Source organism: Lycium ferocissimum, chromosome 5 (genome assembly GCF_029784015.1).
Source record: "Lycium ferocissimum isolate CSIRO_LF1 chromosome 5, AGI_CSIRO_Lferr_CH_V1, whole genome shotgun sequence".
NCBI lineage: Eukaryota > Viridiplantae > Streptophyta > Magnoliopsida > Solanales > Solanaceae > Lycium > Lycium ferocissimum.
The window spans coordinates 1,325,838-1,339,404 of record NC_081346.1 but is presented as its reverse complement, the minus strand read 5'-3'; the positions used below and the strand labels follow the sequence as shown (position 1 = coordinate 1,339,404).

At 36.6% G+C, this 13,567-nt stretch overlaps 2 protein-coding genes across 2 annotated transcripts; one reads left to right on the top strand and one right to left on the bottom strand.

The window, feature by feature from the left end:
• Window positions 1-2,236: 2,236 nt before the first annotated feature.
• LOC132055326 (glycylpeptide N-tetradecanoyltransferase 1-like) lies at window positions 2,237-5,091 on the top strand. The gene is given in 3 exon segments (XM_059447088.1): window positions 2,237-2,375; window positions 3,417-4,218; window positions 4,221-5,091. Coding segments are annotated over 2 exon segments (1,299 nt in total). The 5' UTR covers window positions 2,237-2,375; window positions 3,417-3,441; the 3' UTR covers window positions 4,743-5,091.
• A 950-nt stretch (window positions 5,092-6,041) lies between these two features.
• LOC132055325 (telomere repeat-binding factor 4-like) lies at window positions 6,042-11,254 on the bottom strand. The gene is made up of 6 exons (XM_059447087.1): window positions 10,871-11,254; window positions 10,076-10,281; window positions 8,860-8,944; window positions 7,632-7,715; window positions 6,595-6,871; window positions 6,042-6,434 (listed from the first exon to the last, which is right to left on the bottom strand). The coding sequence occupies exons 1-6, from the start codon at window positions 11,018-11,020 to the stop codon at window positions 6,403-6,405; spliced, it is 834 nt and encodes a 277-aa protein (XP_059303070.1). The 5' UTR covers window positions 11,021-11,254; the 3' UTR covers window positions 6,042-6,402.
• Window positions 11,255-13,567: the final 2,313 nt, after the last annotated feature.

Here is a 13,567-nt window from a genome sequence, read left to right as displayed (position 1 = left end):
TGAAAATCGAACTAATACATAGCGGGACATAAGTTCTTTAAACTGGGAATAACTCGTGGGATATTATGATGCAAAAATATAAAGATATGCCCCGCAAAAAAATTAGTAAGTATTTGTTACGAGGGATTAAAATTACAGACCACCACAAAATAGGGCCAAAAGTGCAAGTGACCCGTTTAGAAACAAAAGGGAATCGAGCAGGGCAATTTACACGATTGGCCTTCATACGGACTGGTCTTTAATTTTTGTCTCTCAATTCACTGGTCTTTAAATTTTTTCCTTCACTTAAAAACATGGCCGAAAATATTCCAAGATTCTAGGTTCGAAACCCAGCAGAGTCGAAAATAGTAATAATTTCGAAGGGCATTGGTTTGCTTATTCGGGCGAAGTTACATAGAACCTATGCTGGAGACGACAGACTTTGCATTGTAAGGTAAACTGTTAGTTATGCCTGTCTGCCAGAGACGGCAGACTTTGCCTTAAGGCATAACTAAAAGTCTGCCGGAAACGGCAGGCTTTGCCTTATACGGCAAACTTTTAGTTATGCCTTAAGGCAAAGTCTGTCGCATAAGGCAGACTTTTTGCAAAAGCCTTACCTTGTGATTTTTTATTTTTTTTTTACTGAGGTGGTTCGATCCCAGAACCTTAAAAAAATTTCGGCAACCTTTTTAAGTGAAGGGCGAAAATTAAAGAACACCGCGCAAAAACGGGCAATTCGCAGAATTGCCCTTCTTTTGGGGTGGTCTTTAAATTTTTCCCTTCATATTTGAAATCTTTAAATTTTGCCCTTCGCTAAATCCCATAGGTTTCGTGTTCGAACCCCCATACAACCAAAATTTTAAAAAAAAAATTCGCAAGGCAAAGTTTAAATTTCGCTATGCCCCATTCAAGATACAATGGTGAAGAATTAGCAAAGTTATGCCGGACCCATGCATACTTATGCCTTATGGGCGTAGACTGACATAAGTATGCGGTTCCGGCATAACTTTGATAATTCCTTCATAAGTTTATGCCGGATCCAAGCATAAAAGTTTGTTTATTAAAGGTATGCCCCCATCGGCATAAACTTGTTAAGGATTTACCAAACTTACGCCGACGGGGGCATACTTATGCCTTATGGGCAAACTTTTCCTTGAAGCATATATATGTATTTTTTCAAGCATATATACCAAAGTTACATGGAAAAGTATTATGCTACAACCAAATGTCCATCCCGTATACAAATTCACACTTTGGCCGGGCAATACAAGGTAGATTAGAATCGTTGATACTTCGTAAATATTTTCCCATCTTCCGTGCGGACCCAAGAAATATTTTCCCATCTTTATTTTGAACGCTCCATCACAAAAGGATTGTGGTACAGATTGTTGGTAGGTCGGGTACACTAGAAGAATAGGGCCGGCAAGATGAAATCACACGGATCTCACACATTGCTAGACACAAATCGTGCCACCGCTCCATTACTTCGTCGCATTTTTGGTATGCTAGTGGCATTGGTTTGAGAGAAAGGAACCTACTCGCATTTCAAAATACTCGCTTTCTTCCCGATAGACTCGGGCAGAGAGATTGCACAACATATTCACATCCAAGGCAGAACAATTTCAAATGGGAGAGAGCTTTTCGCGTATGAATGCTATCCCAGCTAAGTGTAGTTGATTAAAACTCGGTCGTTGTTTTTTTAATGTAATAGTTGCTCCTAGTTTGACTTATACAAGTTAGTGAGTAGGAATTTTACCATGTACGGTTGAAGGTCGGCTCAACTTTGTGCCGTACAAGTTTTTTTTGGATGGAATAAAATAGACTTTCAACCAAAAAAAAAAGTTTGCCTTATAAGGCAAAGTTTAAATTTATATGCCCCCTCAAGGCGTACTTTTAGTTATGTTTAACTAAAAGTCTTTCTGAGGGGGGCGACTTTGCCTCGAGGGGCAGATTTTTAGTTACGCTGATCCTAAGCATAACTTTAACTTTTTCTTAAAGATTGTATCTGCCGGATCCGCATACACTCCCCTAGTCCCGCTCGCGAAATTATTTTTTTATTTTATGCTTGAGCGGGGTTCGAACCCAGAATTTCATGTATTCGCTCATCTTTCCAAGCAAAGGGCAAAATTTAAAGACCACAAATATGAAGGGCAAAATTTAAAGACCACAAATTTGAGTGGCAAAATTTAAAGACCACCCCAAACGAAGGGCAATCCGTGCAAAAAAATGCGCAAAAAGATGAATGGAGTAAATGCAGCCCAAAGGAGAATAATGAAGAAAGCCCATAACAAAAAACAAGGCCCATCTCCCATTTCGACCATTTCACATGTTCATCCATAGCTTCGTTGCTTCCAATTTGAACCATTTCATAATATTCTTTGCTTTCTCCAGTACAGGTAACTCAGTAAAACCCTAGATCTCTTTGACTCCTTAATTCTATCTTGTTTTTCCTTGATTTTGAAATTGTGGAATTTTATATCTGCTTTGATGTTTATGTTACTACACTGTGTATGATTGCGAATCGAGTGTGTGTTAGCGTGAATATGAATTCATGCAAAATGATGTTTGATTTGGTTTCTATAAGAAGATGTAATTTAGCTGGTAAACCAGCTGCCCATCCTTGTTTAAGACTGCTTAGTCTACTATTTGGACACATCAATTTAGCTCTGATACATTGTGCCTGTTGTTATATGATGCATTCCATGTGTATGCCAACATTTCCATTTATATGTATATCTCGTTGCAGGTATTTTTTCCTAAATGATAGTTTCTACTTTTAAGCATCTTTACATCAAATATAAGATGCTTGAGGGATGGTGCCTACTTGAGCTGATTAGTGCTACTTTTATATATATATATATATATATATAAAGGCAAGTAAATTTTGTTCATTTGATTTGATGGTGCCTACTTCAGCGGATTAGGGCTGTTTTTTTTTTTTTTTTGAAAAAAAAAAAAAAGAAAAGTTATATAAAGTCAAGTTAAGTTTGTTCATTTGGCATCAAGTAGTTGCTGACAAACTAGTTTTACTGCAAAAACTGTATCTGATTATAATCTTATTCATCTATTAAAAAACTAAGGGAGATGATAAAATCGAAAAGAGCGTGTATGTTAGGAGTATTTATTAAATCTACTTTACGCTAAAAAGCTAAGAGATTTAAATGTATTGCTCTCACTGAGGTGAACCCTGCCTTCGAACCACCTTCAATTCCTTTCATCCGGAATGCACCAGATTATGCAGCAGGTTATGGTGATCCTCACTGTCTTGAGATCCTTCCTTGTCTTCACTAAATAAAAGCTGTGAACTGCTTCCTTAAAGTACCTGTCATAGCCCATGTAATCCCCCTGATGCTTAGTTAGATAGCCACTATACTGTATTTTGTTGCTTATTCTTTTAGTCATTTGCTATGGGGTTTGAATTTATGATGTAATGACAGAGAATAATTCACTGAAGCTGGTGAAATGGCTGACAACAGTAAGGCAACTGAGAACCATAACCAAAGTTCTGATGATAATTTAGCTCTGGAGAATCGTAATGAGGTATCCATTGATTCCTTGGCACGAAAAGTCCAAGAATCTTTCTCACTTGCAAAGAGACATAAGTTTTGGGAGACTCAACCAGTGGGGCAGTTTAAGGATCTTGGGGATACAAGCTTGCCTGAAGGCCCTATTGAACCTCCAACTCCTTTATCAGAAGTGAAGCAGGAGCCTTACAACCTTCCAGGTCCATATGAGTGGACAACCTGTGACATGGACTCGGAAGAGATGTGCAATGAGGTCTATCTTCTCCTAACAAACAACTATGTTGAGGATGATGAGAACATGTTTAGGTTCAATTACTCAAAAGAATTTCTTCGATGGGCACTTCGCCCTCCAGGTTTCTATAGGAGCTGGCACATTGGAGTCAGAGTGAAGACCTCAAAAAAGTTGGTTGCCTTTATTACAGGGGTACCTGCAAGGATACGCGTCCGAGATACTGTTGTGACCATGGCTGAGATCAATTTTCTGTGTGTTCATAAGAAGCTTAGATCAAAAAGACTTGCTCCCGTCATGATAAAAGAGGTTACAAGGAGGGTTCATATGGAGAATATCTGGCAAGCTGCTTATACAGCTGGGGTGGTCCTTCCAACACCTGTATCAACCTGTCAATATTGGCATAGATCTCTGAATCCAAAGAAGCTAATTGATGTCGGGTTTTCCAGGCTTGGTGCAAGGATGACAATGAGCCGTACAATAAAGTAAGGTATAAGTTACCTGATCAGACTGTGACACCTGGGTTCAGGAAGATGGAGCCCCATGATGTTCCTGCTGTCACTCGATTGCTTAGGAATTACTTGAAGCAGTTTGTGGTTGCACCTGACTTTGATGAAAATGACGTGGAACACTGGCTTCTGCCAAAGGAGGGTGTTATCGACAGTTATCTGGTTGAAAGCCCTGATACTCATGAAATCACCGACTTTTGCAGTTTTTACACACTCCCTTCATCAATTCTTGGTAACCAGAATCATACCACTCTAAAAGCTGCTTATTCGTATTACAATGTGTCAACGAAGACCCCATTGATTCAGTTGATGAATGATGCCCTTACTGTGGCAAAGCAGAAGGATTTTGATGTTTTCAATGCCCTAGATGTTATGCAGAACGACAGTTTCTTGAAGGAACTGAAGTTTGGCCCCGGTGATGGGAAACTCCATTACTATCTCTACAATTATCGAACGAAGCATGTTTTAAGATCGTCAGAGCTTGGGCTTGTACTATTGTAATTGGAGGTCGCAGAACTCTTTGTTACTGCAGGGAAAGAGAAGCATTTTTTGTAATTCACACCCAGTTCTACTGCAAGGTTTCCTCAGTTCTGTTAAATTTTGCTCGAGTCCAAGGCGAAAATTACGCTTCAATGTAAAACTCTCTTTCGCTCTATCTGTCTCTTGCTCTCTCCCTCCCAATTGCACTTTGTAGTTCCTGATCTTCCCTGTTTCATTGTAACTCTGGATAAGTACTAGTTCCAAGTTCCAACTCTTTTTCTGGGTAAACTATCATCTCTGTACGTCCTGAAATCCATTATTTGCTTGCTTGACGTCATCATTAATAAAGCAGTTATATCTCATTCAGAAATATTGTGGATCATATTAGGGCCTTATTTTTGCATGGCTAGGAATATTTTCCTTCATACTTTTAGATTAATTTTTACCAAATGGTCAAACGGCGTCTCGATTGTTGCTTCGGACAGTTTTCCGTGAGAAATGATGAGTTCAAGAAAAAAGAAGAATTATGTACTTGTCTGGCTGAGATTCGTGAGTTGATGACTTCCTTAAAAAATCTGCAATTTATCGTTTGAAGTCCATAGCTGAAACCACTTTACAATTGGATGGTACTTTTATGCCATGTATTTATGGGAAGTTACCGCTTCATCGTATTAACATCTCTTTCAGAGAGAAAAAGAGACTTGATAAGATTGCGTTTCCAAATGATCCTTAGAGGACTTTTTCTTTTTCTCTTTGAAGTTACTTTCAGAACTGAAAGTATCATTCCTTTTGCACAAAATACATAGCTGATTTGCGCACTGACGGGAAAAGCAGAGGACTGCAACGATTGACCGTCTTGAGGATTATATACTACGCAAAAGAATACAACATACAAATTTGAAGAGCTTTACATTTCTATTTTCTAGCTAGTTGTGTTCGATAGGGGATAGAATCGTCACTTCTCATTGACATCAAATGAGCACGTCTGCGTGCTGCCGGACTACACAGATCCAAGAACCACCTTAATACACGTTGCGCATCAGACCGCATTTAACAGGTTATAATGTCGTCACAAATGAAGTTATAATTCGCTTACATTGACACACTTCCTTTTATATCCAGAAAATTTTACCCAGGGTTCTTTTCCTGGTTAGCCATTTGGTTAATTGTTTAAGGCCTAGAAAGTAAAATCCAAAGCCCGTTGGCGCCAACAAGAAACCTCAGGGAATCATATTGGTTCCAGGAAATAGCCGAGTATGGCTTTCTTCAGGGATGCACACAAGCAAAGAACAATAGAAAGAATTTAACTAGTATGCCGAGTTATTGTAAAACAAATACCTCCACAGAGCTGGTGATTATGTATGCCAGTAACAATAAAACTCTCATCAATATAGTCTCCTCTCGCCAAAAAAGAAGAGAATAGCTCATTAAGCAAATCTATGAACAGGATTTAGTGAAATTTGAATGTAAGAGTTGCCTATAGCCTGTACTAAAGAGATTAGATGGGCAGGATACACAAGATATTAATGATCGTCATCTCTGAAGCTTCAAGGTGTGACCATGATTTTTCTCAAGTATACTTCTAAAGGAAATTGAATTGGTTGGAACCCACAGCTATCAGAAAATGAAAAGCATCTCCGCATCTCAACGAGCAGTATATACAAACCATTGCAAATGGTGATCAAGCCAAGAAAACAATTTCTCCTCGTGAACCTGGGAACAACACCAAGAAGCCAAGAAGAAAAGAAGCATCTGTTCAATTAGCAAATCCAACCCAAGCATTCAGGAATGGCAGCATTTAAACATCAAACCATCAAAAACCTAAATCGTCCCTACATAATTTAGCATGTTAGGCAACAACTAGAATACTTACATTGTTCATAGATCTCTTTGACAAGTTGTAACATTGTCTCTGCATCGTCAGCCATTTTTGACTTCATTTCTGCATCTTTAACTGCTTCAGCTTCCAAATAAGACTTATTTTCTGCATCAACAATCTTGTCAGCAGCAATCCTAGCAGCTTCTTCAGCTGTTTCACAGGAGACTTTTACAGCTGAATTTGGAGCTGGCAATGACCGGACATCTCTTTGTATTGGAGTGGGTGTTTTGGTTTCTAATGTTGCATCTTTAATCTTATAGCAGTTCTGGACCTGCATTTTATCAAATAGAGAGAAATGCTAAAGCTTCACGTCAACAAGTGTGCCAAAGCAAGATTTTCCGGGTTTCGAAAGTGTGAAGACTGCATCTGTAACCCCCCCCCCCCCTTTTTGTGGGGTGCATGTGTGGTTGGGGAAAAGGGGGGGTGGGGGGTATAGGTTTGCCAAAAATTCTAGTTGCTGGATCTAAAATGATGCTTTTATTGCTGATGGAGCTAAAATGTTGCTTTTATTGCTGATAAAAGAATAACTGGTTATCCTTGATATTCAAGTGCCAAAAAATTATGCTTTCGTCTATCTTTGTTTTCTGTCACAAAGAGCTGGACATAAGATATTATCCGCCCATGAAATGCAAACAATAGAATTCCAATCGAAGGCTCTGCAACTACTTTGCAAGTCAGAACTTCGAAATAACCTGTTTAACCTACATTTTTTCTGAAGACTGCAGTATCAGGCTCAATAAAACAATGGCTGCTGACTTTAGATGCATCATAATTTATATGCTGATGAATAATCGGTGAATATTTTCCCCAAATAACATAAAACAATAAAGGCAATGTCAAGATACAATCAGCCTAACGGAACATTAGATGCATCAATTGAACCACACTTGTCCAAATTCCACAAATTGCACAGTAAAATAAGTAAGTCATCCATCAACATGTGATAGACAGTAAATAATGAAGTCTTCATTAATGTTACAGTCAAGAAAATAGTCAGGAAGCTTAGTTTAAGGGATTCAGAAATTATTTACCTTTTCAAGTTTTCCTTGCAAAACAAGTCTTCTCAACTTGGAACTCAATAACTTTCTAAAATTTTGTGGTACTTCATGTCGTTGCTGCAGTAAGAATAGAATAGAGTCAACTTCCTTGGTAAAGTTTAAATGCAATGGTAATCAAAATGGAATTGTAACTGTGAAGTTACTAGAAGATCATACAGCACTTTTCTTTCTTGCTCTTCCTTTTTAAACAAAAGACAAGGGATCACATGCAAGAGTTGTGGACATATCAACAGATAAAAAATCTACACAAAAGGAAATTACTTCCTCTATTTGAGTTGTTAAGTGCTAACAATTAAACTTATAGGAGGACATTAAATCTGTGTTTGTATTGGACAGAAGCCTTCTTTTCCCGTTATCAGTGGTGGCCGGGCATCTGTCAGCCTCACAAGCAAAGTTGCCAAGGTACACTTGCTAACCAAGGCTGAAGAAAGTGGGCAATGTCGCAGTTGTAATTACTCTCATGCCCCAACCACTAGGCCATCCCCAGGGACTTGTGCATAAGCTCGTAGATTAACGACAGAAAGACAGGTCGACATATTTGTATTTTTCCCAAAATCATGTTTAACTGCAAAAAGAAAAGAGGCTGAAAAAGGGAAAAAGCTATCTGGTCTTGCATATTTCAATGTTTTTTAGAAAGATAATAAGAACCTTAAAGGCCAAGCACAAACCCTCAATAGATATTGAACATGGTGGAAATTTCACATGAACTTTCATAAAACCTTGAATGGTAACCAAAGTGTCGAATGGCAATATCTTTATCAGCAAGTAGCCTTACATAGAAGTGTAATCTTCAACTGCCTTGTTATTGTGGAAAACACCTAGTAGTGCAAATAGAGGGCAAACCTAGAGCCTAGGATTCATCGGAAAATTGAGCACAAATATTCGTTGCTAATTTTTTTTATAAGGTATTCTTCGCTTAAGTAAATTGCCTCCATATATGGCTCAATAAATCTAAGAAGTCTCTATGGAAAAAAGGTTGATGTTTATGAAATTAATTAAAGTTTTCATACAGAATTCCAACATGCATTGACTGATTAAATGACCTCTCAAAGTCTGAAATTCATGCAAAATTCATTATGATGTCAACTGAAAAGCAGAAGCAGCAAAACCAAGCATGTCAACATGAAGATCATGAAGTCATACAAAGCACGACTTTCCCAGGGAATTTTTAATGCAATAACGATAAGATGATTGAGCTCACCTCAATAAATCCCACAATGGCACCAAGATCAGATCCATATGAACCCTTCATGGATGACAGAGCTTCAAAGATCATATCTTTATACCTGGAAGTATGGCAGATATATCAACATATAATGAAAGCCAGCGAACTTGCATTCAACAACAACAACATACCCAGCGAACTTGCATTCATTAGTTTGAATTTCGACAACTGGCCTAAGGATGGATCAGTAGACGGGTTACTAACAAAAATAATCATACAAGCAGAATGAGAAAGATTCCTATCCTAAGCATTTTTCAGTTCAAAGTGCATGCAGATCCACCATGCTCTCATTAGGAAGTCCAAGTGTCCAGTACAAAGCTTGACTCTAGCCATTCTTCCCAAGCCCAAACATGCAATATATATGCCCTCTCGATCTCAATATGGCACGTGTAAAAAATCTCATGTTTACTTTAGACTTTAGTAATAGATATTTGCTTTTCCCTACTTCCTACACCGTTTCAATATTGACCTTACATTGTAAATAATTCAAGGGAAGAAAAAAAAAAGAATAACTATGTCGTAAACACATCTAAATGGAATAAACTTCATCAAATCAAGGATATATTCCAAAAGAAAAGGTCCAGACATCCACTTTTTTCTAATACAAGTAACTAATGTGAATAGCAGACTGTACAACAACTTTCCAAAAGATCCTATTAAATAGGTTTAGCTTCTAGACAGTGAAAGATCAACCAGTACTATCATACAAGAAAATGATATGTCAAATTTCTTTGCCTATCTTAGGCTACCTTCTTTTTGTCTCTACCAGAACAGATACATTTTCTGCTTTTTCCTCTTTCCTTTCAGCTAACTTCCTTTCCTTCTATCCTTTTTTGCAGAGATGTAGGGAGGAAGAGGTGAGGGTGGTGGGGAGTGGAGAAGAAATTTCCTTCACATTTCCTGTCAAAACTATAACTAATTCCTTCCTCCCCCTTCACCTAGAAAGAAGAACGAAAATGATACTAACAAGCTTAAGGGTAGCCTGGTGCACTAAGCTCCCGCTATGCGCGGTGTCCGGGGAAGGACCGGACCACAAGGGTCTTTTGATACTAACAAGCTTGTTTTAAAAAATCTATTCCCTAGAGACGCTTTTTAACAAGTATACATGCATACAAGTAGTTAGTCTCGACAAACTCAATAACAAAGCTGTTAAGAGTACAAGTAATACAAGAAACTAAAATGAGTCACACACTTTGGAGCATTCGAGCCTTCCTGTGGGCTTCTCGGAGAATCATCAATGGCTTCATTCTCCAATGCTGAAGTAATAGCCTGAAAACTTTGAGCAGTAGAAGGCACACGTGCATCTATTGCCACTGGTCTTGCACGAGCAGATCTAGATTTATCTTTAGACCCTTGGCCTTGCGCAGCAGTGTAAATACACATATTTCGCCATTTGTCCTGTTCAATGAGAACAAAGAAAGTTTGATGATTATAAATAACCCGACTCTGGATGAGAGACTGCCACATGTAAATTGACAAAAGTTGGATTCTGGAATTTGAAAAACACCAAAAAGCCGTTTTCATTTTTTTTCACTCCAAATCACTCACAAAATTCAAAAACAATTCCAATTTATATCCATGTCCAAACACAACTCTAATTTCCACATACCATTTTCAACCTGAAAACAAATACTACTACTTTTTCCCAAAATTCACAATTCTTATGCCCAAAACTCCCACTAAATTAAGCCTCAATCGCCCCAAAACAAAAGAGAAAAAAATACGACAACAACAACATACCCAGTCACAAGTGGGGTCTACAAACCCTTAACCCTACCTTGTGAAGGTAGAGAGGCTTTCCAATAGACTCTAAAGCATATCAAAATCAGTAGGACATGAAATAAAGTACATATACAATAATGAAAATAATGGATAAATGAAACAGTAGTACGATAACCGAAGCAAATGAAACAACATGTAATAATAAAAAATTAAAAAAAAAAAAAAAAAAAAAGAGAAACATGATACATGCAAAATAAAAAAAAACCTTGAGGTCGATGTTAGAGCGATTAGTCAAAAGAGGAGCGAATTGAGGATCCCTTAGTATATTCTTCCATCTTCCTGTGCCGTGTTTGGCTACACCTGCTTTTAGGGCTTCTTCTTCCTCTGATGTCCATTTCACTTTCCGATTCCCCATCTCTCTCTCTCTCTCTCTATGTATTGGATTGACGTTGTTGAAGAAAATTCCAGGAGCTTTTTTGATTAATAATGCTCAATCTAATACTAGTGTTTAAGCCAGATTTTATTAATGTGAGATTTTGTTGAAGGAAACAAATGTAATTTTGCTTACTTATAAACCTCCCCTCCCGCCCACACTCTCAACTCTCATCCATCTATTATGGAAACAACCTTAACTAAATACTCACACGCACATGTGTTTCACGCTTTTTATAATATGGTCCATCATATATTTTTATTTATCAAGAACATTAACTAATTTTTATCAATGTTTTTGAAGGTAGTTCTGAGACTCGCTTTGGGTTTTAAGTTTAGAGCTTAGTTCCGTGAAGCTTGCGCTCTAAACGCCTGACGACTTACGTCCTAAACACGCGTAACGCTCAGCGCTCTGGGCTCGAATTCTTACACAAATTATGTGTCAACTTCATTAGCTAAAATCATTGACCCTCATAATTCTTTACTAAATGAATGATGCTTAATAGTTTTCTTCATCTATAAAAATAAGACGATCTAGAATAACTCAAATAACAAGTCGTAATATGTACATATTTACTATTTGAAAACACTACGAGGGTGAATATCACTTAACATCTCTTTTAAAAATTCATAGTCGAATTTTGCATTTTCACTTGTCACTGGTCTTCATGTTTTGTTCTATGTCTCAAAATTGTCATAATTTATTATTTTGTCATTTGAAAGTAATTTTGTTTTTATTTATGGGGGAGTAATGTTTTTATTGTAATATGATAAAATTTATTTCTTATTTTCTTTTAGGAAGGTAAATTACATAGTATGACAATAGTATGCTTTAAAAGTTGTGATTCGAAAGTTAAGATATTAAAGTTGGTTTGCATGTCATAACAACTTTTAAATCATTGCATTATTTTGTACTTGTAAAATCATGGTATAAATTTTGTTTTCTATAAGCTTCTTTAATCATGTTTTAAATTTTTTTAAACTATTAATATATTTTTTATAATTTCTGTGTTATTACACTATTTTACTACATTATAAATTAAAAATCCATGGGGCTTATGCCACGTGCCTCGGGGCTTACGCCTCGCCCCGTACTAAGTAAAACGCCCCGCCTCACACCCCCGCCTTTTAAAACACTAGTTTTTATAGGCAACAACATAAACATACCCAGTAAAATTTGATCAGGGGCAACTAAGTAAAAACACTCCTAATTTTCTAGAAATAAGTAATTTCTTAAAGGTGTGCATAAGCTAAAAACACCACTTATTATGAACGAAGAGAGTAATGAAAAGAATATGACTGCAATTCATATAAGTTTATATATTGACACATAATTAGTACTCTCTTGATCCCAATTTATGTGATTTTCGCTTTCCGAGATTTAAACTGTATGAACGACTAATATTTTAAGATGTATTTTTTCATCAAACTGATATGACAAAATGCTGTGACCTATAGTACTTTTCAGATAGTTTTTAAATATGAATTTTAATTTTAAAATATTAAGTTAATCTAACACAATTAGCTTTAAAATTTAGTCAAAAAGCGAAAAATATCACATCATTGGAACAGAGAATTATTATGAAAAAAATAATTGATAAATAAAATTATTATGAGATAATGTACCACTAGTTATAGAGACCGACGCATCTCTCTCTCTAAGCTCTATTTTCTTATTGCCTATGTTTGTTTTCTTATTGAGTGATATAGTTACACAAATGGAAAAAATATGTATATGATTGCGATTCATATAGTTTTGGAGATTGACACGTAATTATTATTATAAAATAACAAATACTTAGTAAATAATTTTTTATGAGATAATGTGTCACTAATTACCGAGATAGACCTGGGATTCGAAGATGACAGGGTATCATCAGGGGGCGGATGCACATTAATTAAAGGGTGTTACGCGATATCTATTTATGGAAAAAATTTAGTCCTTTCATTTCAAAATAAATGAATTTTTGTAGGTGGATTATACTATGATGCAGTTCATGTAGCAGTTGCCTTTGGATTATACTATGATGCAGTTCATGTAGCAGTTGCCTTTGAGCTCTTCAAAATGGCTTAACTACATTGAGTTTTTGATATGCTGAACTATTTCGAAAGAAAATTGACAACACGGCTTTAATTCAAGCTTAGAAACAATAATCAATAACAAAATTGTCAAACATATAAAAAGAACATACAATCAATATTCATTTTTCTTCGTGAATCACCCCCCAACACTATTTTCACCTCTATTTATTTCTCATTTTCGACAATCAAACATATTGCATAATGCAATATACATAGCAACAAGAAATCAGACAATACTCTAATTTGCTACCTCTAATATCAACCCACATTTTCTTTACTCCATAACAAATTCGAATTTCAGATTTAACATGTATTTTGTACGCACAATTCTATTTGTGTGGTGTTATTATTATTGTGACAGAGCTAATTTGTAACTTCCATTTTTTATTTTGATGCAGATAAAAAGTGAGGAGTGACACATAATCTATCTGCCATGTGGCGTTTCTAA